The 25,462-nt window shown below is 42.7% G+C and overlaps 1 protein-coding gene across 22 annotated transcripts in view; it reads right to left on the bottom strand.

The window, feature by feature from the left end:
* The window catches only part of Hhipl2 (HHIP like 2), a 201,258-nt gene that overhangs the window by 115,279 nt on the left and 60,517 nt on the right, over positions 1–25,462 (bottom strand). For 7 of the 22 annotated variants that reach the window (XM_074048268.1, XM_074048272.1, XM_074048274.1 and 4 more), the window contains 3 exons: positions 24,867–24,948; positions 23,684–23,766; positions 22,201–22,830 (listed from right to left, as the gene is read on the bottom strand). In XM_074048268.1, coding sequence (XP_073904369.1) covers positions 22,544–22,830; positions 23,684–23,766; positions 24,867–24,948 — 452 coding nt within the window. In that variant the 3' untranslated portion in view covers positions 22,201–22,543. Of the gene's footprint in view, positions 1–610; positions 19,058–20,157; positions 20,337–22,200; positions 22,831–23,683; positions 23,767–24,866; positions 24,949–25,462 lie in introns of those variants that run through there. The other 15 variants (XR_012438963.1, XR_012438965.1, XR_012438967.1 and 12 more) reach the window with 6 other exon arrangements.

Below are 25,462 nucleotides of genomic sequence, written 5' to 3'. Positions count from 1 at the left end.
TCCCCCCTGCCATATAGGGGCTTTTAAAATCACACAAATCAGTCTAAATATTTACATATAAAGTTTTTCTTCTGTTTTTTTATACAACTTTCTTCTCTTTTCTTTGCTTTTGTCCTTTCCTGAATTACTTCTCCACTTAATATCAAATTTCTTTCACTTGGTCAAAGAAATTTCTGGTCCTATCCTTTTTTTGTTTGTTTGTTTGTTTGTTTGTTTGTTTTGTGGTTTTGGTTTGGTTTGGTTTTGAGGTGGGCTCTCACCATAGAGCCCTAGCTGGCCTAGGTTTCTGATTCAACCTCCTGAGTATTGGAATTACAAACATGAGCCACACCCAGCTTTTAATATTCAATTTTTAATTGTTTCTTCTTTCTCCCTCCCTGTTCTTCCCCCTCCTACCATTTTTAAATTCTCTTTCTGTCATCAATTAGATCAGTCTTCTCTCTCTCTTATTTCCTCTTCTTTTTCATTTTCCCCTTCTACAGCTCTTCTTTATTCTCATTGGTTTTGGTTGCTTATTTGCTGGGGTTTTTCTCTTTCTCATTTAATGTGTGGTTGAATCTTCCCTCATCTCTTCCCTTCTTTCATATTCTCCCTTCTAAAAATGTTTCCCTCTTCTTCTTCTTCTTCCATTTTTTTCTTTTTTTTTTTCTAGTACCATTTGCTAGTATTATTCTCTTTATTCTCTTCCCATCCTATCCTTGTTAACAAATATCTTCTTACTTCATTCAGTGTTGTCTCTGCTCTTTATTCCCCTAATGTTGGACTTGTAGTTATGATCGTTTTAATTGGTTATTACTGTATTTCCACACTTGGTTTGTCTGTCAGTTGTGGTTGCTTCTGCAGTTAGTTTTCTTCTCTCTGAGCAGTGCTGGGAAGTGGGCCTGGTGCCTTGAGCACACTGGTCATTGACTACTGAAATTTACCACCAGTCCAATGGTAAAAAAATATACCTGAACCCTGCCACAACCTAGTCCTGAAAAAATACCTCTAATCAATGACTTGGACACAGATGCACAAATTTCAACATAGAAACAGAATAAACAAAACAATGTGGTGACTCCTCCTTAAGTTAACAATCCATGGTAAAGAACTCTAGTGATAGTGAAGTAGGTAAAATCCCAAACAATTCAAAACAATGATTATAAGAATTTTCAATGAAATCAAAGGAGACATGAATAAACACTTGAATGAATTCAAAAAGAATACACATAAACAACTATGTGAAATAAGGAAGATAATGGAGGATATAAAGAGGAATTCAATAGAGGAAAAAATTGTGAAAAAAATTTAATTAAAATTTTGGAAATGTAGCCAAGTGTGGTGATTCATGCCTGTAATCTCAGCTGCCCTGGAGGTAGAGGTTGGAAGAATTTCAGTTCAAAGCAAGCCTGGGAAAAAAGTAAGACCCCATCAACCAATAAGCTGGTCATGGCCACATATGCCTTTCATCCCAACTGTGGAAGGCATAAATAGGAGGGTCACAGTCCAGGTTGGCCTGAGCAAAAGCAGGAGACCCTATCCAAAAAATAACTAAAGCAAAAGGGATTGGGGGTATGGTTCGAGTGTTAGAATGCCTGCCTAGCAAGCATGAGACCCTGAGTTCAAACTGTAGTACCACCAAAAAAAAATGGAAATGCAAAGTTCAACAAGTCAAATAAAAAACTCAGTTGAAAGACTTGCCAACAGACTAGATCAAGTGGAAAACAGAGTATGAAAGCTTGAAGACAAGGTAGTTGAATTATACAGTGTTCAGAAACTAATAAGGAAAAAATAAAGTATGAATAGAACATGCAAGACCTCTGAATTTTTTTTAAAAAAACCTATGAATCATGAGCATAGAAGAAGGAAAAGAGGTACAAAATAGAGGCATGGAGAATATATTCAACAAATAATAGCATAAAATAACACAAATCTTAAGAAAGAGATCAACATCCAGGTACAGGAGTCTTTTAGATTACCAGACAGAGAAGGGCAGAACAGAGCATCCTCACATCATATTACAGCTAAAATATTAGATATACAAAACAAAGAAAGACTACTGAAAGCTGTAAGAGAGAAGTTGCAAGTCATATATGAAGGCAAGCCCATCAGAGTAATAGCACATTTCTCAACAGAAATTGTAAAAGCAATGAAGGTACAGAATGAGCCATGAAAGAAAAAAACCTAAGTTGCTATATCCAGCAAAGCAATCCTTCATAACTGAAGGAGAAATAACAAACACCCCATGATAAACACAAACTGAAGGAATTAATAACCCCTAAGCCAGCACTACAGAAGATACCAAAAGAGAAAGATCAACACAACCATGAAAATACAAGAAAGAAGAAATCTCACTAGAAGAATAGATGGAAAAGTAAGGATTAGGAAACAGTCAAACATTACAAAAAGAAAATGACAAGAATGAGTATGTACCTTATCATAATAACTTTAAGCATTAATGGTCTCAATTCTGCAATTAAAAGACACAGGCTGGCAGACAGTATTTTTAAAAATAATAATAAGACCCAATGGTTTGCAGCCTGCAAGAAATGCACTTCACTGGCAAAGACAAACATACCCTAAAAGTGAAAGAATGGAAAAAGATATTCCAAATAAGTAGAGTCCAAAAACAAGCTAGAATAGCTATACTTACATCTGACAAAGCCAACTTCAAACCAAAATTAGTCAGAAGAGACAAAGAAGGTCACTTTCACATTGATAAAGAGTATATAGCACCTAGAAATATATAGACACCAAATGTCAGCACACACAGTTTCATACTTAACGTAAAGACACAGATATATCCCAACACAATAACAGCGAGTGACTTTAATGCCCCACTCCCACCAATAGATAGGTCATTCAGACACAAAAATCAACAAAGAAACATTAGAGTTAAACAACACTATAAGTCAAATGAATTTAATAGACATCTATGGAATATTCCACCCAACAGTCATGGAATGCATTATTTTCAGCAGCCCATAGAACTTTCTCCAAAATATATCATATATTAGGGCATAAATCAAGTCTTAAATGCAAAAATATTAAAATAATTTATTGTATCGTCTCACATTACAATGGAATAAAATTAGATCAACAGCAAGAGCAACAGCAGAAAATATGCAAATACATGGAGACTGAATAATATACACTTTTGAACCATCAGTAGGTTATTGAAGAAACAAAAGGAAAAATTTAAACATTCCTATAATTAAGTGAAAGAGAAAACACAACATACAAGAACTTGTGGAATACAATAAAAGCAGTTATAAGAGGGAACTATAAATGCCTATATTAAAAAGTCAGAGAGATTTCAAATAAATAACCCAATGATGCACCTCAAGGCCTTAGAAAAAAACATGAATGAGCCAATTCCAAAATTAGGAAATGGAAAAAAATAGTAAAGATCAGAGCCTAAATTAATGAACTAGAAACTAAAAGAATAATACAAACTATCAATTAAACAAACAGTTGGTTCTTTGAAGGATGAGTAATATTGACAAACCCTTAACCAAACTAACCAAAAGAAAGAGAGAAGACTCAAATTAATAAAATTAGAGATAAAAGGGGGCCATTACAACGAATATCACTGAAATCTAGAAGACCATTAGGCAATATTTTGAAAACTTACACTCCAATAGATTGAAATATATGAAAGAAATGGATGAATTTCTAGGTACATATGACCTAAGATTGAACCAAGCAGTTACTGAAAAAACCTAAACTAATCAATAAAAGCAAGAAGATTGAAGCAGAAATAAAAAGCAATCCCCCAACACATTTCATGTGTCAGTCTTTGTTCTAACATGATTCTATATATTAACTTAATCCTCATGATAGTCATATGGCACAGGGACCACAATTTCCCAGTTTACAAGTGAAGAAACCGGATGAGAGAAGATAAATATCTTGACTTAAGTTGCATAACTTATAAGTGGTAATCTGCGATTTGACACCAAGCTGTCTTGTTGGATTCCAGGCAAAGTTAATATCCTTCATATACTTCTATCATCCTAATCACACATACCTGAACAAACTAGCCCTCACCTCCATTTTCATTTCATTCTCCTATGCATCCTCCCCCAGCCCACACTTCCTACTCCTCTGCTTACCTTCTTCTTCCTGAGGCTGGAGATGGCATTGGCAGCCTAAGGGTGACATCAGAGACCTCAGTACAGAATCCTTGGTTGGAGGAGGGGAGAAGGTTGAAAACAGTCTATCTCTGGGTGCAGACACAGGCAGTGAGTGGTAATTATGAATACCACTGCAATGGATCTTAGCTTAACCTTGCTCCTTTGCCAAGTTCAGCATTTCAGTTTTTGCAGCATGGCAATAACGCCAAAACAATTTGGGTGACCACGAGCCCTGCAAACTACTTGGTCTGGGAGCAAGTTTTTTTCTTTTTCGATGTTTAGTGTTTCATGTGCACGGATGAATAGACCAATCTGTGTCCCTGTGTTAATAAGATTCGGCAGAGTGACGAAAATGCTTCATCACACTTCTGCAGGTCAGAACCTGGGGATGCAGTGCTGAAGAGGCAGAAACAATACTGTTTATGAGTTTATATTTCCACATCATAATCTTTCACATAGAGCGTAACGTCAATGAATAACTGAAATGAATAAAGGAGAATTTAGGATAGAAGCCAGGAGAAAGGTGTGTCTGAGGACTCGCATTTGGGGAAGGAAGGGGGATATTTTTATTAACCTATCTTGCTATTTGGGAGAAAAGAAAACAAAATTTGCATGTAGATTGAGCATGTCTGTTTTTCATGTCATTACTCCCTATAGTTAACAGCTATTTACATAGCATTTGCATTATTTTAGGTATTAAAGTAATCTAGAGGATGTTTGTAGGTATATGCAAATACTATGCCATTTTATATAAAAGACTTGATTGCCCTTGGATCTTGGAATCTACAAGGCATCTTGGAATCAGTCCCCTTGGATACCAAAGGATAACTGTACAATGTCAGGTGGCGATGAAAGCTATGAAGGAAAATACAACAGGCTTGGGTGATGGCAGCAGGAAAGGGCTCTGCATTACACAGATATTTAGCACTGTGGGTCAAGATGTGTCAATCCAAGAAGTGAGCATGGGGAGAGAGGAAAAAAACGTCCAGCCCCTGGGGCATGTCAGTGTTTAGAGAGTAGGAAGAGGATGAAAAGCAACCCTGGAGACTGAGAAGGACTTGCTTGAGAAGTGACACGGAAAGCAGGAGTGAGGTACCAGAAGCAAAACAAAGTCAGCATTTCAGGAAGAAGACTTGGTCATTGGGATGAGAACCAGACTTGGTCATTGGGATGAGAACCAGACTTGGCCATTGGGTTTGGGAGCACAGAGGTCACAGAAGATAAGACAAAGGTAGCTTCAATGGAAAATGGAGAAGGTGACTGATGAGAATGAGAGAAAGTTCAAAGCAGACAGAGCAAAAGAAAGACAGTGCTCACCAAGAGCCTTGACAGAAAGAGGAGCAGAAAAATAGAGCAAGAATTACAACAAAGTCTAGTATGAGGTTTTCTAAGTAGGAGATTCCAGTATATTTGTCTGATGGTTGGCATAATCCAGTGGAGAGGGAAAATTTGAAGATTTGAGGGGGAAAAAAGAGGAAATTACAGAAGCAAAGCATTCGATTGGAGAGAGGATTGAGAAACGAGAGCACATCTGGGCAATATGGCTTGAGACAGCTCTCCTGGACGCCTCCCATGTATCACTACTCTCTGACTCTAATCTATATATCAATTCCCAAATGTGATTTATTCACTCCATAATATTGATCATTTTATCACTTGCTTTTCATTTTCACTTATGTCACTCACAACTGAATTATTACAGGTCTTCTGATTGTAAGATAACATGAAGCATGTTTGCTTTAATGTTCTAACCACAATCATCCTGAGCCCCTATTTGCCCAGATCTGCAGAATGACCAGTCTTGGTCCATAAGTCCCCTCTGCAAATACTGGCTGCAATACAAGTTTGCATGCTTGACCCTATGGAGACCAACACTCCCCTTGTCTGTTCCCACAACCACTGAAGTCAAGTGCTGGCCATGCTGCCTCTTGTCCTTTCCTTAAGGTAGAACCCTGGAGACCAGAGAATGGGGCCACACTAGGTCAAACACCCAGCAGCCACCACAGTCACACTGGTCACAACACCCAGCTGCAGGTAAGGGGACAGAGTAGAAAACCTCCTAGGAGTGTTTTATAAGCCAGGACTAGAAGCGACATCCAGAGCCACACCTAACTGCAAGAGACTCTGGAATATTTGGTCTTGCTACATTCTCAGGAAGAACAGAAAATGGATTTTTGGATGGTAATGACATATGAACATCTTATTGACCTGGGGCAATAATATATCATATAGGGATAGGCTGAGGATAGGAGATTAGAGATGATACCATTTATCACTGGACACACCCATTATAGGAGAATGAGCAGCCTCCTAACTGTTCTTTCTTCTCCTCCCCAGTCTGTCTTCTCCCCAATCCTTTCTTCCCTTTGTTTCCTTTTGAAACTTCTAAATGCTCTACTTTTCTTGAATTATTGTCTATGCCCCACCTCATGTAAAAGATGCTGGGAGTCCCTCCATTGCCTTAGGACAAACGTTAAACTCCAGAACCTGGCATGAAGACTTCCACACCAACATTCATGTTCTTCTTCCCCATTCTTATCCTGAAACAACTACATCTCAGAACACACCCTGTGGGTATGCTCCAGCTGTAAGCTGTCCAAACTCTGGCTCCATCCACATCATATCTTACTCATGTTTCAAGAACTAATTCAATTTTCCACCTTCTCCGTGAGCCTCTACTTACCACCTAGATGTCTCTTCCTCAACTGAAGTCCTGTAGCACATATCACCTATCCCTACTGGACATTTGTGACACTTTTTCATGTCTTCGTTAACTTCCATCTAGGTAAGTCTTCTAGTCTCAACTGTATTGTAATTCCCCAAGGTCAAGAATCATGGTCTGTGCTGTCTTGCATAGTCCTTGGTTACAGCACTTTTTACAGAAAAGATGATTAAATAACTATTTGTTGATTAAGGCATAAACTTCCATAGTAAGAAGCACTAGAAAAAGCTCAATCAAATCTTAACTTAAAACCCAAGGTGCAACATTTTCCAAATGCATGATTAAGGACAAAGTCAGCCTTGAAGGCGTCTCTAAATCAAGGCTGATTTCAGCTACCTCGCAGGGTAGGGTTGTAAGTAATAAGTGAGCTCATTTATATAAAGCACCTAACAAGTACCTGAAAAATAGTGTGCTCTCAACAAATATTAGTTCCCTTTTCCGGCCACCCTTCCTGAAGCTGATTACACAGAATAACAGGGGACACAGACAAAGGAGAGCTGATGCTTGAGGGAACTGAGATTTCCAAGGCCACAGAGCTATAGATGGCCCAACTGGATTGCAGAACTATTGAATCTAAAGCCACACTCCAGCCAATGCTTCCTTGTCCTTTCTATAGCACTGCCCACCCGACTTCACATTGGTGACTAGAGTATAAGAAAAGTGGCAAGATGACTGTGGACTTGCATTAGGTCCAGTGATACCAAATCCTTTCTCAGTTGAGTCAGAGAGCCCCCACTGTGGCTGCTAAGGCAAAGGCACCTATGAGCAGGGTGACTGCCTTCCCACGACCATACAACACTCCTGTCTCTTTAGTCATTGACTTAGATGATCTCCAGTTTGCCACCTTCTTACATAGATAAGAAAAGTGGTCCCTATGTGACTGGTAAAAAGCTGAGGCTTGAAAAAGTGGTGTTGCCCTCATAATTCAGGAAGAGCCAACCGGGTCATGGGAGGGCCCCCACATTACAACTGCACGTTGACACAAACGGTCTGTGACAGACTCACACTTCAGCAGCCAACCCAGCACGAGTACTGACAGAGAAACTACCTGGGTGACAGGACCTTCGCTCTGGACATGTCTTTACAGAGGACTATCAGTGCCAGACACCACACCTTTACGACTGAGCCCCAGCTGGGCCGCCTTCCTTTGTGCGGCCAAGCTTGCTGTGTGGCTTCATTTGTGTGTTTTGATCTTTTGGTGCCTGTAGCCAGAAGCCTGTAGACAGTAAATGCCCTTTTCCATCAGTTCAAGCAAGAAAATGTACCTGCCGTGGTCGTGTTTGCTTCACTGGGCTGCTAACTTATTTTACGAACTAAATTGTTCCAGTTACTGTATTTTTCACGCTGAAGTTTATGTACTCTGAGACTGACATGAATAATTTGGGACTACGCAAGAGCGTCCTTTTATGTGATAACCTAGCGCCACCTAGTGACCACACTCTTAACAGCAGCCAAATTAAAAATGAAATAACTGCAGTAATCTTGAGGAAGGAAAAATATTTTCTGCTCTCCAAAAAGAAGTTTTACACGTATTCTTCTCTACTTACACAACAGAGCTTGCCAAACCGTATTACTCTCATCTTTTTTTTTAATAAATAAGCTAAGTCACAAGTCACCAGCAAGAAAGCTGAGCAAGTTTTTCACTTGCCAACCTTGTTTCATACTTTCCAACTTTGGTGGCTGTCATTTATAAAAGATGAGCTCATGAGAGACAAGCTAATGCAACCTCCTGGTGCCCAAGGCACAGCCGTGGAGAAAGCCCTCCCATGGGGCCTGATGCAATTGCTAGTCTTTAGTTAACCTTTCAGAGTGGCATCTCTAAAGTTGGGGTACAAAATTATCCTCACAGACCTTCTGTGTGTTATTATCTGCAGGTTACCACAGCAACTCACATGTGACAACCAAGAAATGCTGCTCACAGCCCCCTAAATTCATTGCTCCTTGCCTCATCAGTGCAAGAAGCAAAATCTATTTTGCTATCCTATTTCCACCCAACAGCTCTGGCCTCCAGGATCCTCATTCCTTGCAGGTTTTTAGGCTAGGATTTCTTGATCTTGGCACCATTGGGTCAAATAAGTCTTTGTTGTCTGGGAGGCTGGCTGTTCATGGTTCACTCTGGCCTCTACCCACTAAATGTTAGTACCACTCACCACTCTCCCAACCCACCCGTTATAGCAATCAAATATCTCTAGACATTGCCACCTGGTTCCCAGCGGTACAAAGTCACCCCTTGTTGAGAACTACATACCTAGAAGTCTAATCCACAGGAAAGAAGAAAAAGGTGGAAGAGAAAGAAGAGGAGGTAGAGGAGGACAAATTAATATTACTGCAGTTTAAAACACACAAAATACCCATGTATGAAAATAGAACCATGAAACCTGTTGAAATTGTTTTAAAAAGGGAAGAGGGGGGATGAGGGGAGAAACAGAGGGGGTGAATTTGGTTGAGGTATTTTGCATACATGTGTGGAAATATCACAATGAAGCCCCTTTGTACAACTAACATATACTAATAAAAATAAAATAAAATAAAATGTTCAAATGAAATAAATAAAAATAAGTCACATAAAAAATTGTCCCTGTGACCTAATGGATAAGGCAGTGGTCTCTTAAAAGGCACAAATTGTATGCTGATGCCTTTGTGGTCTCATCTTATCTTCACAATCAAGAAAGTAGCGTTGACTCTCTAAGGAAACATTTATATTATACGTGAAGAAAGTGAATTTCAGAGATGTTAAGTCACTTGTCCAAAGTCACTTGACCAAGACAGTGGTAGAACTACCACGGGAAGCCAGGCTTTTCAGACTCCAAAACCAGAGCACAACACCACTTCCAGATTCAAATAGTCTATCTAGATTTAGACCTAAAAGACCACAGCTCGTATCTGTAGGAAAATTCATCCAAGTGCTATAGTGTTTTGCTATAGGATAATAGAGAGAGCCCTGGTTTTCAGTTCAGACCCTGTGGATAATAATTGACTGTGTGATCTTTATTCTGGCTCAGTTATTTAAGCCTTAGAGTTTCTGCTCCTTCATTTACAAGATAAAAAGCTTCGTTAGATCAAAGGTTCTCATCTCTAGCTGCAAGTAAAATCAGGTGCATACCTTTTAACAGGGAATGCTTAGGCCCCATCCCAAAACAACTAAACCAAATTCTCTCAGCCAGTACTATTTTCAAAGCACCCAAGTAATTACTGCAGTCAGACTTGAGATTCCTGGAGTTTGAGTGTCCCTAAAACATTCAAGGTCTGTTTCTACTCTATGTCCCCCCTCCCCTTGACCAAAGGCCATCTCTTCTCCCTTACATGGCCCACTAGCTCTCAGAACACACAAGAAGTGTTAGTGTTTCCAGGGACTAGTTTCTCTGTGTCACAGGAATGTCCCAAAAGTCTTGAAGACTCCTGAATTTCCCTCCAGTACTTGAACTAATAACTTCCAACATCTTATTCTACCACCAAAAAGCACTGGAGTTCAACTAGTGCCTTGTGGTACCTGGGAGTGTAACCCCTGAGGGAAAGTGACAGAAGACAGCTGCATTCACTGAAAGACAATCCCCTTCTTGGCCTTGTTGAACACTTGCTGTCTGACTTTCATAAGGTTAATTCTAATCCTAGATCTCACAGGAGGCGAGAGAGCCTCCCCTTTCTGAATATGACTCACTGCCTCCTATTTCAGGTCCAAAGAAGGGTGACAACGTCTCACTCAGCAGGTGTCTCTGAGAGCAACTTTGGCTACACCAATGGAGCTCTGGCTGCAGTCCCATGGTCTTCATCTTTCCCCTATCCTCCTGCCCCTACTATTTCTGTAAGTGACCCTCCTACAACAGGACAGCTTCACACAGCACTCCCAGATCCAACTAGCAATAAAAGCAATTGTCATTGATTTAATACTTGCATGCATCATTTCGTTAATTCTTCACAAGTACACACAAGCATTACCATCCTCATCCCCGCTTTGCAAATGAGGAAACTGAGTTGTCTGTATTCACTGCTCCTCTTTCTCAGCTTTGGACCCCACAATTCCACAAGAACCTGAAGAATGTTCCTCTACACACACCGGCCTATAATCTCTGCACAGGATAGGGACTACATCTGGCTTGGATCACTACTGAGTAACAAAACTGGCAGGAGGAGCCAGAACTGAGTCTCAGACTGCTGACCCTGTGTGCCTGTGTGCTTAACCTCTGCACTGGAGGAAGGGTCAGAAAAGTTGAGAAAGACGCTCCTGGGAAGGGATAGACCCTTGGGAGAGCAACAAAAGGGCAGCAAGAGAAATGAAGAAGGAGAAAGAGTGATCAGTGATGTCAAGGCTGCCAGGACACTGAGGTTTTATTCATACTGAAGTCACTTAGAGGCCATCAAAAGTCATTTCAGTGGAGTTGTGAGGACAGAAAATAGAGGTGGAGAATGGAAAGAGAGGAGGTAAGAACAGAACTGGAGGAAAGCTTTTATTTTATCTAATTTTATGTTTTTTGTGAAAGATACCTGAACATGCTTGAAACTGATGGAAAGGACCCAGTTGAGAGGGAGAGGCTGAATGTCCAAGGAATAAAGGGCACAGTGGATGTTGCAGAGTTCCTGAGAGGACAGAAAGGCAAAGCCAGAAGGACTGGCTGTCTTTGGAAAGAGGTAAAGCGCCCCTACTGTATTGGAAGGAAGGCAGGAAAGTGGACCTGACCATGCAGGTCCAGGTGGGCAGTAGAGAAAGGGGACGAGGCTGGCCCTGGACCAACCAACCTCTCTCTTTACACAGCATCACTTTACAGGCAAGTGTAAAGTGACACTGCAAGTTTGGTTGGTCCAGACCACTGCAATGAGTATCTCAATAAAGAGAGCCACACAAATTTTTTGGTTTCTCAATGCATATTAAAGTTTTGTTTATGCTATACTGCAGTCTATTGAGGGTACAATTTTAGCATTATGTCTAAAAATGTACATACCTCAATTTAAAAATACACTATCAGTAAAAACTAACGATCATGTGAGCTGCTGAGAAACAGGAAGACTTCCTGGAGGTAGGGTTGCCACAAACCTTCAATTTGTAAAAACTGCAGTGTCTGTGAGGCACAGTAAGGCAAAGCCCAACGAAACAAGGTGTGCTTGTAAAGCTCAGTACTCTGGTAGATGTATTCTCCCTTAGACCTGCTTCCCAGGTGAAGAACAAGAACCTCAAAAGTCAGGTAACTTCTCTGCAAGTCAGCAAAGATAGGCTGAGAACCACTGCTCTGACCATCTTGAAGCCTGTCCACTCTGCATCTCAGCAAAAGGTGAGCTGGAACTGGATGTCTCATAGGGTCAAGAGTCAAACCAAGAGCTATGGTTTGAATGTGTCTTATTCCCCTGAACTCATACAGAAGTTTATTCTCCAAAGTTAATGGTATCCATATGGTGGAAACCTAATCTGACTATGGTGTTTGAAGTAGGGCCTTTGGAGAGTAATTCGATAAAATCTCTAGGATGCAGTCCCCATGATTGAATGAAAGAAACAAGAAGAGACAGCCAGAGATACACAATTGTTCCTGCCGTGATGTGATGTACCAAGGTGGCTCTCGCAGAAGCCTGAACCATGTTGTTTGGACTGCCAGCCTATAAACTGTGAGCTAAATAAATCTCTTTTTCTTTATAAATAGCCTGCCTTGAGTTTTTCATTACAGTAATGAAAAGCTGACTAATACACTAAGGTCTACCAGACCCCAAAGCCCATAACCTTTCTACCGCCCTGCCATGCTCCTATCCTTCGACCCTCACCAACCCTAGCCATTGTTTGCCCAGTGACTCGTGCAGACACAAGGTTTCAGAGAGCCCGTCCAGCAGCATGCTGTCTGATTGAGTTAGTTAGCTCTGCATGCAAGGTATCAAGGTAAAGGAGGTGCATTTTCTCAGCACTTCTCTTCAGACTGCTCTCTCCCAGAACAACTTTATACAGTAGCTCCCACCCCTCTGCTAGCTGGTCCTGCATCTCAGCCCAATGACATCCCAGCATGGCTGTTGCATGGCTAGCCTCAGGTTCAAAATTGAAGTCCACCCACCAATTCCATCTGAAAGTCCAACAATCTGATTAAAAACATACAGAAGAGAGGACTGTTCAGTGCAGAGCAGAACCAAACCCAGGAGGAAATTCCTAGTACAATGATTTTTATAAGTGGGCACATTCCATTGGGCCCATGTAAGGGGAACCTCAATAGTGAGGTCACCCAGGACATCAGACACTGCCCACCACTTCCTATGAGATATATCTGCCCTGAGGCATACCCAGCGGGTTAGCAAGCAGGGCTGTATGCCAGGTCATTCTGGAGGACTCAGCAGTTCCTTCCACCAAGAATCCAAGCAAACAGAAGAAAGGACCAACTGAGACCAGAACCCTTGAACTCAGAATACCAGGTTCAGAACCCCTCTGGTGGCCTGACTTCCTGCTAGCGTCCCCACCTATCTGTGGGACAACAGAAAGAATCACAAACACCTGAGCTAGTCAGACACCTGCACTGGACACTAAGAACACTGTATCCATGTGTTATTCCTCTTCTCTAAGGCCAAATGGCAACGTTCTAGATGGGAACTGTATACATTTTGTTTGTTCTGACTCTCCGACGCCTGGCTGCGTGCATGCTCTATGCTGCCTGAGCACACAAACACACTCCCTCACTTCTGCCACTTCCCCATGCTTGGGTTTATAAAGAAAAAATGGGTGTCCTCTACTTCCTGCCTTGCCCCTTCTTGGCCATTGCTCCTCTTTCCCTTTAGGCCATCTGTTCTAGAGTGGGCTCCCTGTTACCCCCAGGCTCCTGTGTCCCTTGCATCTCTTGCTGGGTTGTGGGAGGTCTTGAGAAGGTACCAGATTCAAGGGGAATCCCCCGCCTCACTCCCTTCCTATTCTGACCCCAGGTCCCCACTAAAGATCCTACATTTCATTTCATCTTGGACAAATTCAGAAACCTCTTTCATAGACCGTTTTTGGTTGGTTGGTTGGTTGGTTGGTTGGTTGATTCATAGGTTAAGTTTTTTGGGAGGAGGGTCCTTTAGGGGATTCTGGGGGATTTTGTTTTCTGTTTATTTTAGTTTTGCTTTGTTTGGTTTGGTTTTGTTTAAGACAGGATCTCACTGTGTAGCTGAGGCTGGCCTAGAACTCCCAATCCTCTTGTTTCTACCTCCTGAGTGCTGGGATTACAGGCATGAGCCACCATGCCCAGCTGGATAGTAAAGCTCTGTGTGTGTTTGTGGCTTCTTTTGTTTTGTTAACTTTTTAAACCAGCTCTCAAAATAGAAAACAAAAAGTATGGACAAGGACAAAAAAACAGGTCTCACATGTGGCTTCTGCCACACTTCTGCATGATGTGATACAAGTCCTTTCCCCTCTTTAACTCTCAGCTTCCTTGCTGTAAAGTGAAACTGGCACGAGATGAACTCAAATGTCCCTTTTGACCCTGAAACCCTCACACCTCTGAACATGAGTTTGACTTCGGACAATATTGTAGTGGCTCTATTCTGGGAGGAGAGGACTCAGGCTTTGATTCAAAGAAGAGCTGGAACAGTCCAGCACCTCATGGTCTTGGGCTCTGTCCTGCTTCTCCCCCTCCCCCCTGCCAGGAATGTGGGACATTGACCAGGTGACCAAGCATGAGTAGAGAGAAAAGAAGACAATGGGGACAGGCAGGAGAGCAAAGGAAACTGTCATCTCAAAGCAAAAAGAATCGCTTTAACACAAAACAGCAAGGGATGTGGTTGGGACTTGTTATTTTCTATCTCTTCATTTTCCTGTCTGGGGTGAAAATGAGATGGAGCTAGGAGGCCTTGTTAAACACATTTCAAGGTCATCCACAGCTGAACTTCTGAACTGAGCTATTCACATGCCCACCTGGGTACACGCTGACTTCATGAACTGGGAAAAACTAACTTCTAAAGAGAAATTCACCAGCCTTTTTGGCAGTGTCTGAAGCCATCTCCTGGCTCTCTGAGACTGTGCCCAGTCCCGTTCGTAAAAGACAGTTTGGCCTTTGCCACATCAATCACAATTCTTAACAAATAAGAGGTATAATTAACACACACACCCTGCCTTGCTATTTAAACTATATTGCAGCTTATGCTATAAAAAGTTGCCACATTGTGAAGACTTGGAAGTCATTTTCAAGACTCCTTGAATCTGTGACTCCAAGATTACAATCCTAAAGAGACAGGGATGGGCAAGCAGAAAGGGAAAAATAACACGAAGGAGCCAGAGAACAGGCATAGCACCGAATCCTGGTACACTGCACCAAATATCCTACTCCGCTATTTTCCTGGAGCTGTGATTAACAGCAGGTGAGGCTTTGTACAGTGGTCAATGGTCCCCCACTGAGACTTTTCCAATCCTAAAGTTTAACCAGAGATCTAATTTACATCTCATTATAGTTGCAACTTCATGCAGCATCTCACCTCAAATCACCCTCTTGGCTCTAAGGGCACCTTATTAGGTAAACTACTCCCTGATCCCCCTCAATCCTGATGATCCCTCTAATTTCTCAGAAGTTCCCACAACTATGTGCAGATCCTAGCAGAATCATTAAGCCCCATCCATAAAAGTGCTCAACACGCTTGACTGCTTGGTCAGGATGTTCACCCTCAATCCTATCGGGGTCCACCCTTACTTTTGTGTTAATAACACACTTTTGCTTTGCTTCAACAAATCCTGCTACATTAGGACTCCTGTGTGTTTCTGCACCTGAATTCTTTCTTCAGTGATACCAAGAACCTACCATTTGTCCCTGGTGACACTAATAAGCCCTAAAAAATCTAAGTTTTTTTCCTGGGCTAGGTTGACTTTAAGCCCCAAAACTGAATGCTGGGATCCCTCCTTTCCTTCCCAGCACAGAAAGCAGGAATCTCTCAGCTCAGAAATAAATGTCCAAGCTATGAACAATCCCTTCCATGTTTATTTCTGGCACTACACAATTTCTTAGCACTTTCAAATTCACTTTTTAATTGAATCCACCAAAATGGTCTGAAACGGGCCAAAATTGCCAGCTCCAATTCATATGTGGTGAAACAGCTTGAACTATGACTTGGTGGGCAGGGAAACAAAGAGGCAGGAGCATAAAATGTAAAGCCCTCCCCAGCTTTTCCTTCTAACACCTGCTACTTAGAAGCAAATTAAAGATTTCATATCAGTCTACCTTGTTTATCTTTCTTTCTTCTTTCTAACTTCTACAGTTTAGAAGTTAGAATTGAGCTGGCAGAGAGGCTCAAGTGGTAGAGTGCCTGCCCAGCAAACGTGAAGCCCTGAGTTCAAACCCAAGTACTATCAAAATAAGCTGTATTGAGAAATTAGAATTGAGAGCAGGAAAATGTCCATTTGTCTGTCCCATCCCACCTCCCACTGTCAGGAGACCATTTGCATCATGTAAGAGGTCCTAGCAAAAAGTTGAGGGAATTGAAAGTGGGAAATCCAAGCCTGAACACTGCTTCAGCTTTAGCGGAATGCTTGACCTCCTTTCTACAGGGTAAATTGTGTCCCCCCAAAACTCATATGTTGAAGTCCTAACCCCCACCACCTCAGAATGTGACCTGATTTGGAGACAGTCTTTACAAATGTAATTGAGTTAAATTGAGGTCCTTAGTGTGTGCCCTAATCCAAAGGACATGTGTCCTTAGAAAAGGGGAGGGATGGGTGTATAGCTCAATGGTACAGCACTTGCCCAGTATGTGTGAAGCCCCGAGTTCAATGCACAGCATTGCAAGAAAAAAAGAAAGAAAAAGAAAAGGGGAAATTTGTATACAGAGATACACATAGAAGGAAGGTGATTTGAAGAGATGTAGAATGGGGACAGCCATCTACAAACCAAGGCGATACACCTAGAACAGATCATTCCTTCATTGCTCTCAGAAGGAATCAACCCTGCTGATACCTTGATTTCAGACTTCCAGCCTCCAGAACCAGGAAATGACATTTCCTGTTGTGCAGCAATGTGTTATACTGTGTTGTGATGGCCCCAGTGTCTTAGTCCAGTGGTTTTATATTGATATAACAGAATGCCACCAACCAGGTAATTTATAAATAATAAAAATTTATTTCACACAGTTCGAGAGGCTGGCAAGTCTAACACCAATGTGCCAGTGTCTGGTAAGGGACTTCTTGTTTTATCGTCCCATTGCAAAGGCTCTAGCGAACTCATGCTTATAGAAAACTCATTCCCTTGATAATGAACTCACTCCTACAATGAAGACACCAATGCATTCATGAAGGTGGAGCCCTGAAAACCTAAAACATCTCCCATCAGGCTCAACACATCGGGGATTATTACATCGGGGATTAAGTTTCCAACACATGAACTTTGGAGAACACACTCAAACCATCGCACCAAGGAAACTAATACATTCCCACAAAATCGCCTCGGAGATGGACAATAAGCCAGTCCTCAATGGCTCTTGCCAAGACAACAGGAGACATTAAAATGAGCCTAAAATGTTTCAAAGTGAGAAATAGAAGTATCCACAGGTTAAGTTGAAAGGAATTAAAGTTTCTATACAAAAAATGAAATTGAGGAGCCAGGTATGGTGGCTCACACCTATAATCTCAGCTACTTGAGAGGTGGAGATTGAGAGGATCTAGGTTCAAGGCCAACAGAGGCAAAAAAAGTTAATGAAATCCCATCTCAACCAACAAGGCAGGCATGTTGTTATACATCTATAATCCCAGCTATTCAAGAGGTGTAAGAAGGATTGAGGTCCTGGCCAGCCCCAGCAAGAACATTAGACCCTATCCAAAAAATAACTAAAAGCAAAAAGGGCTGGGTGCATTGCTCAAGTGGTCGAGCACTTGCCTAGCAAACATAAGGTCCTGAGTTCAAAAGCCCAGCTGGGATGTAGCTCAGTCGTAGCGCACTTGCTAACCTGTAGGAGGCCCTGGGTTTAATCTTCAGTGCTGCCAAAAAGAAAAAGAGGAGAGAGGTGAGGAAGCTGGGCATGGTGGAACACATCTGTAATCCCAGCACTCACAACGCTGAGGCAGGAAGACAGTAAGTGTGAAGCCAGTCGGGGTTGCACAGTGAGATCCTGTCTCCTGCATGTAATTAGATGGGCCTGAAAGCCCTTGGTACAGAGCAGGGAGGAAAGTCATAGGAGATAGTAAATCTCAGATCAATGGGTAGGGGCGGTAGAACAAAGAGAAATCCAGACAGGCTAAGGAAACTGGGTGGAGGGCAGAGGAAGTGGAAATAAGGAAGAACAATGAGAAGACACTTCCAAAACCACTTTCCTGATTTCTCCTGACTCACATAACTAACATCATTCGTTCAACATTTCTTGAGCACTTACTGTGTACCAGACAGTATTCTAAATGCTGGGAATATAGCAGAAAATGAAACAGATGAAAAAAAAAAAAAACACTCTCCTCCAAGAGCAGACATTTTGCTGCCAGGGAAAGCTAGGTGCAGAATAATAGACATGATAAGCATGTTACCTACTGTGAAAGAAGATTAAGTAGTACACCTTATTATAAAAAAAAAAACAAACAGGATAATAAGCATGGGGCCACTCTAAACGGGGCCAGGAATGGTGTTATTGAGAATGAATGTGAGCAGATGATGGGGACCAGAGAGAGACGCCACACACATGACTTTGATTCTCTTCTCATTCAGTAATGCCTGGTGTTGGGGCCACAAATTTATTCTTTCAATAAACGGTTCCATAAGCAAAAAGAAATGTGGATAGTTTCTGATCCCAGTCGCTAATAAAGGAGACAGAACTTTATGTATTCACTCCAGCTCAGCTAGCATTATGAGCACTCAATAAATTTGAATCCATTCATTCATAATCAGTAACTTCTTTCATCAGAACTAAGGCACCTCCATAACTTCCCCATAAGTAACAAACTTGCTACAATTTATCACAGAAACAAGACTGGAGGGTTTTTTTTTTTAAATATGTAAACATACCATTCATAAGATGACCAGAACAGGACTTCGTTTTTTGCATTTCACTTCCAGCCCCTCTCTGTAATGTACATATGATTTAGTGCATTGTAATCACAGGATTTGAGATTCCCTCTGTAAGTATTTTTCTTTGGCGTTTCCTAGTCTTTACCATTGATAATGGGGTCAATTCTTCAGGTAGCCAACTACAGCACTGTTGTTTGTGATGGAATCTACCATGCCTGGTGGTGAGTGGACTCCACAGCTCAGCAAAACCAGGGGTTTCTCTGCAATCCTCCTTGGGGCCTCTTGTTGATTTCTGCTTCTTAAATACCATACTGCTAAAAATAAATAAATAAATAAATAAAACCATACTAATTAAATAAAATACAGAAAAGCTGAAATGGCAAAAGTGATTCCTGAAACAGTTAACTCATGGCAGGATTAACAGCTATTCCTACTGAAATGCTGATACGTACCCTTAATATGTTTCAGAAGTGACCCTGAAGAGAAAATTCTGGAATGCAACAAAAAGCAGGAAAGAAGGGGGAGTAGAGGGAGTTTGGTTGCAGCTCCAACATCACCCAGTGTCCCAGAAATGGAGGACTGAGGCACCTGGCCTCAGCACCATCCACTGCGCAGTACTAGAGGTGAACTTGGCCCTGGAGGGGCGGAGCGAGCCAGGCAGCGCTCTCCTGCAGTGACGCCTGGCGGCAGGAGGGAGGCGCTGTGGCACCGCTCTCGGTCGCCTCTGTGCAGCGGGCGCGGTGGTGTGAGTCCCACGCCCTACCCAGGCGGGAGCGTGGCCAGAGGGACCTGGACGCGGGCCCGCGCTGTGGCTGACACGTGGCAGCCGGGCCTGCGAGTCTAGCCCGGGTCCCAGGTCCTGCCCTTCGGAGGGGCGGGGTACGGGAGGGCGGGTGAGACTCCTTTCTCTGTTCCTTCTCTGGATTCCAGAATACCGGAGGAGAAGAAAACCAAAAATCCTTTCTCACCGACTCAGGATTTCTTCCCCCAGATCTCAGGGCCACAGCTAGGTGTCACATGTGGCCATAGACTGAGTACTTAAGTGTGGCTGATCAGAACTGACATAGGCCAAAACGGTAAAAGTACACACCAGATACAGAAAACTTAGAACCAGAGAAAGAAAAAGAATGTACACTATGCTATTGGTAATTTTTAACTGATATGTGTTGAAGCTATAATATTTTTGAGCATATCGGATTAAAAGTAATATATAATTACAATTAATTTTACCTATTGTTTCTAATGTGGCTACTAGAAATTCCCAGAATTCATTTGTGACTGTTATTTGAGCTCTCATTATCTTTCTGTTGGATGTTGTTTTAGCAGTCAGAGTCCTGTGACCTTGTCGTCAAGTTAATCCTAATCCTTAACCTGGGCTCACACTGTCAACTGTGATAGGCAGAGAGTCTCTCACCTCTAGGACTCCCAAAGGCAGCCCTGTGCCTGGCAAGTGATACAGTGCATTCACTGAGATGAAATCAAATCTCTCCCCACTAGCCTGGGGTGGTGACACAGGTCTTTAATCCCAGAACTCGGAAGGCAGAAGCAGGAGGTTCTCAAATTAGAGGCCAGTCTGGACTATGTAGTGAGACCCTGTCAAAAATACAGAACAAAATGAAATCTCCCCGCTAACATAATCTTCAACTCCACAACGAGTACATGTATTTCTTCTTCAGCGAAGTGAGCTTTGAACGTGATGCAACTATAAGACTTCCCATCTTGAATTGCAAGATTTTAGCTCTGGAGAAGCACACTCATTTTGCCCTTGGGTGGTCAGGCCATCTGCTGCTAGGAGTGCTGTGGAGTTGTTGTGTTCAGAATCCCTTAAGGATGCAGGACAAACTGAAAAATACCCATAAATACAGCAATGGGAAGGCCAGCACTCTACTAACACTGAATGCCCTTTTCTTCTTTTTTTTTTTTTGGCATTAATGGTGTTTTGAACTCAGGACCTCATATTTGCTAGGCAGGCACTCTACCACTTAAGCAATGCACCCAGTCCTTTCCCACTTTAGTTACTTTTCTCACACTTTTTGCATGGGGCTGGCCTCAGACTGCAATCCTCCTACCCACACCTCCAGTGTAATTGGGATAATGCCATGTGCCACCATGCCTGGCTTATTTGTTGAGACAGGGGTCTCTTTAACTTTTTGCCTGGACCAGCCTCAAACCGTAGTCCTCCAAATCTCCATCTCCCAACTATCTGGGATTATAGACATGTACCACCATACCCAACCCTGAATGACTCTTTGCAAAGCCCTTTCAGATCCTTGAATACCTTACTACTAGGACTACCTACCTTTGAGTTGTTTGTCCATTAAGGAAACAGAATTAGTAAGAAAGAGACCTTCTAATCTCATCTCCCACCAGCCATTACCAGTCCTTGTCATTCCTCCCCATTACCACAACACCAGCTGGTCTCACCTGCATACCTGTACTTTTTTTTTTTTTACTTCTGAACTTTTCACCACCCTAGGCTAGGTGGAACCTGGATTTCATATTTTGGCTTTGCTATGTATGCCCTAGAGTTTCCCTTCCATGAAGGCTCACTGGCATCATTAGCCATCTTCTAGAACATGAAGCCTCTTGGCCAGAGAGAAGACTCTGCTTCTCCCCAGCTTCCCAACATTTCACAGGCATCCAGTCAAGTTCCCTTCTCTGCATGCACTCACAATCCCCCTATTCAAAACCCATGCTCTGCAGGGCTCCAGTGGCTCACACCTGTAATCCTAGCTACTTGGGAGACTGGGATTGAGGAAATCAAGGTTGAGGCCAGCCCAGGCAAAGAGTTTGCAAGATTCCCATCTCCAAAATAACCAGAGCAAAATGGACTGGAGGTGTGGCTCAGTGTGCCTACTTTGCAAGCTCAAAACCCCAGTTCCACAAAAAAACAAAACAAACAAAAATGTTCAGAATGCCTTGGATTTGGTAGATTCAGTTAATGTGTCAGACTCCATGGGCAAAGTGAGGCAGAGTGAGCTCAGCGATTTGGTATAGAGGTTACACCCAACTCCCTGAGCTGACTCAAGTATGCCGCCATCTTTCAACAAAATGAATGACCCAGTGTCTATGCCCCTGCACCTTTATGATGATATCTTCATCTGAGAAGCTATAAACGTGTGAAATATCAGAGTTGGTTGGGCCCTGAAGTGTCTTTCTATCCTAGAGAACACATAGAAGGGTCACCTAGAATGTGGTTGTGTTTATTATGCCTTTTGGTAAGGGCAAAAAGACGAGCTGAATGTTCAGAACTGAGCCTGCTTTTATTCAATTTCTGAGCTTTGGACTGGGGTTAAAGAGGTGACCATTTTTGAGCAGTTTTCCTTAGAAGCCTGTCACTTGCAGGTCTCCTTCCAAACCCAGGATGAGGCAGGAGAGTGAAATAAGATTCTTAGGCAACCTAAGAATGAAGGCATATTAGATTTCCTAATACCATAGAAACACCCAGAACAAAGAATATGCATCATTTGGGCAAATGTGTATTTATTACTGCAGGATGTGGGCATTCACAAGACAAAATGGGAGCATCCAGTGGATTCCAAGCAGGATTACAAGCTACTGCATGTGATAAGTCAGGTGCCACGGCATGGAGGAAGCACTGCACACAGGTGTTTGTTCATTCAGTAAATTGCAAAATGTCCCAGGGAGAGGAAAACCACCTGGGGCCCTGAGGCAAGCTCTGCCTGCTCTCACCTCTCTACCCAGCCTTCCTCGATTTCTGAGACCCACCTTCAAGGTGATTTTCATTTGACAGGGCAGTTCTCCTCTCTCAGGTCACTGTCAACCACCTTGACCAAGAGTCAAGGGTGACTTCTGTTAGCTAGCCTCTGCTGTGCTGACTGCCTCATCCCCCCACTGTGGGTTTTCACATTCTGTTTCCTCTTGCCCTGTGGACCTGGGGACCACACTCTGGCTTTCTTCTGGGTACCAGGTGCTTGCAATGTTTTCTTGCTGCTTGAGGGAGAAGCTGGCTTCTTGGAGGAGCCTTTCTGAGATGAAGTCCGGACTGGGCTGGAAGCTAAGGTTGCACTGGATGGTTTTCTGGCAGCTTTCTCTGACTGCTCCTTCAGCAAGCCCAAGACTGTCTCTGAGAGATAAGCACTTACTTAGTAAGAAACCTAAGTCCTGGAAAGCAACCATAAAAGAAGTACTGCCCAGGAAACCTTAGAACTTTTTTTAAGAGATGAGGTCTTGCTGTGTTGCTGTCTTGCCCAGGCTGGCCTCAAACTTCTGGGCTCAAGCTATCCTCAACCTCTCAATTAGCTGATACTACAGGCACACACCACTGTGCCCAGCTTGCATGACAGTCCTTTAATATAAATTCTTTGTATTAGTGGTCTTTGTAATTCCCTTCTCTTCCTTTTATGATAGGGTCACTCCAGAAATACATGTCTCTGAAACATTTCCCTTAAGAGAGTCTCACCGATCTGTAAGTCTTTGCTGACACCCCACCCTACCCGAGGAAGAATTCCTCACTCCAGTGTCCCTCACAGTGTCCTCACAGTGCCCTGGTTATCATTCTCGAACAGAACCTCAGGACTATATTTCTATATTTGCCATACCCCAACCCATTTGACTTCTACAGGTCAGAGATTTTAAATGTTCACTGCTGTATCTGCAGGGTTTAGCACAGTGCCTGCCATAAATTAAGTACTAAATATTTGATGCCAAATGAATGGATACATGAACAATTAAATAAATGAATAAGTGAATGAATGAATGACTTGACAATAGGTCACAGTAGAAATGGGTGTCACTGCCACTCCCTCTGGTATACGGAGGAGATGTATACACTGAGCTACAAGGAACAATCCTCATCCAAAAGGTAACCCTTAAGAGAGAAACTAAGACCCTCTATCCCAGAAGGTCCTGTTGAGGACACTGGCTGTGCCTTCACCCCAAGGCCTGCGACTAAGACTCAAGATGAACTCAAGACTCACTGGCAAGTGGCCTGAACTGAATCTTCTTACTCTTGGTTTTCACTGGCTCCGGCTTGTATTTGCACTTGCCTGGAGGTGCTCGCCTAAAAAGTGCACAGAAGAGTGAGGATACAAGACTCTGAAAAACAAGATCACCAGAAAGCATACATTTGCAAGAACTGTGGTCAGCCCTCTTTCACCCACGAGGATGGGGTTGATGTAGTAGGAATCTGCTATGAGCTCAGAGGGCAAGATGAAACGGCATGGACGCCACAGGGCACTGCAGGCCCTGGGGAGACAGTACAGTAAGGGTTAGGAGCATGGGCCTGGTGATGGATAGATTCAGATTCAAGTCCTGGTGACCCAGGCCCAGGAAATCTTAGTAAGCCTTGATGTCTTCGTCTATAAAGTGCAAAACAATGGGTACACTTATTCTATTTTATGGAATAAAGTATTGGCCCCAGGGACTGGGATAGGAGGTTGTAACTCAGTGGTAGAGTTACAACGTTCCTTGTGCAGGAAGTCCTGCATTCAATCCCAAGCACAAAAAGTAAAATGATTTAATTAAATGCAAAAAAATAATAGTACCCAGCTCACAGGAAGATGGCAAAGCTGAGAGCAATGTGCCTGACCTGCCAGGCATGGTGCCACAAGGTTGTCCCAGTACTACTAAGGAGGCTGAAACAGGAGAATCAAGAGAAGAATTGGGGGTGGGGGCAGTGCTGGGTGGAAATGGGGTGTGAACTCAGTGTTTTGCACTTGCAAAGAAGGTGCTCTGCTGATTGAGCCACACCTCCAGTTCATTTTGCTCTGGTTATTTTGGAAATGGTGTCTCACAAACTATTTGCTGGGGTTGGTCTTAAACCTCCCAATCTCAGCCTGCCAAGTAGCTTGGATTACAGGCATGAGCCACGGGCTCCCAGCAAGAAAGGAAATTAAAAAAAAAAAATAGAAGTCCCAGGGCTAAACTAGTCATCATAGAATGGCTTGAGATTCTCATTTCCACCTGCAAATTCCAAAATAAATTTATATAGACATGCGGTTCTATACATCTGTTTGCCCAATTTACTTTTCACTGGCCCCTTAGATATGTTTCACTGATAATTTTTGGCAATTCTTGGGGAGTAATCACTATTTTATGACCTGCCAATGGAGAGAAGGATTGATAAAAATGTCCCTGAGAAGAAAATTACACAACTCTCACCTTGAGGGGTCAACGAATTTGTAAATGGAACCATGTGGAGCATAAGCACTTGGGTAGGCAGTGGCCAAGAAATACAGCTCTCCTAAGGAAACAAAACCAGCAAAATAACAGAGTATCAGCAGGGCCCAGACAAAAATGGAGGCACAGGAAATAAGCCAAACAAGGTTATGGCCCTAAAATGCAGTGAGTGAGCCCCATGAATGGAGCTCTGGTCATGTGATTGACAGGCTGGCCTTCACTGGACTGTGAGTTCCCTAAGGGAAAAGGCCCACACATGAACTCCCAAAGACTAGTTCAGAGTGTGGCCCAGCAAAGGCAATGTTATGCTTATGTTGACTGAGAAATCGGTCCTCCTCCTTACCATCTCTCTGCTCTTAGAAACTTTACATCAATGGAGTTCCAGCTCCTCCCCAAGCTCTTTTGTAGTGATGGGCATTCTGCGTGAAGCCCTGGAAATGGGCAGTCCACAGACTGAGGACCATTTGTCAGGCACTGTATTCTGACCCTTCTTTAGTCCTTTCATTTTTCCTCAGCCTCACTCCCTCATCTTCCTACTTCATTCAGTCCTTGGGCTGCTTATTTCCTTGTAACCCTCC

The sequence above is a fragment of the Castor canadensis genome, chromosome 11 (assembly GCF_047511655.1).
Source record: "Castor canadensis chromosome 11, mCasCan1.hap1v2, whole genome shotgun sequence".
In the NCBI taxonomy this organism is placed as follows: Eukaryota; Metazoa; Chordata; class Mammalia; order Rodentia; family Castoridae; genus Castor; species Castor canadensis.
This window is presented reverse-complemented; position numbering and strand designations above follow the sequence as displayed.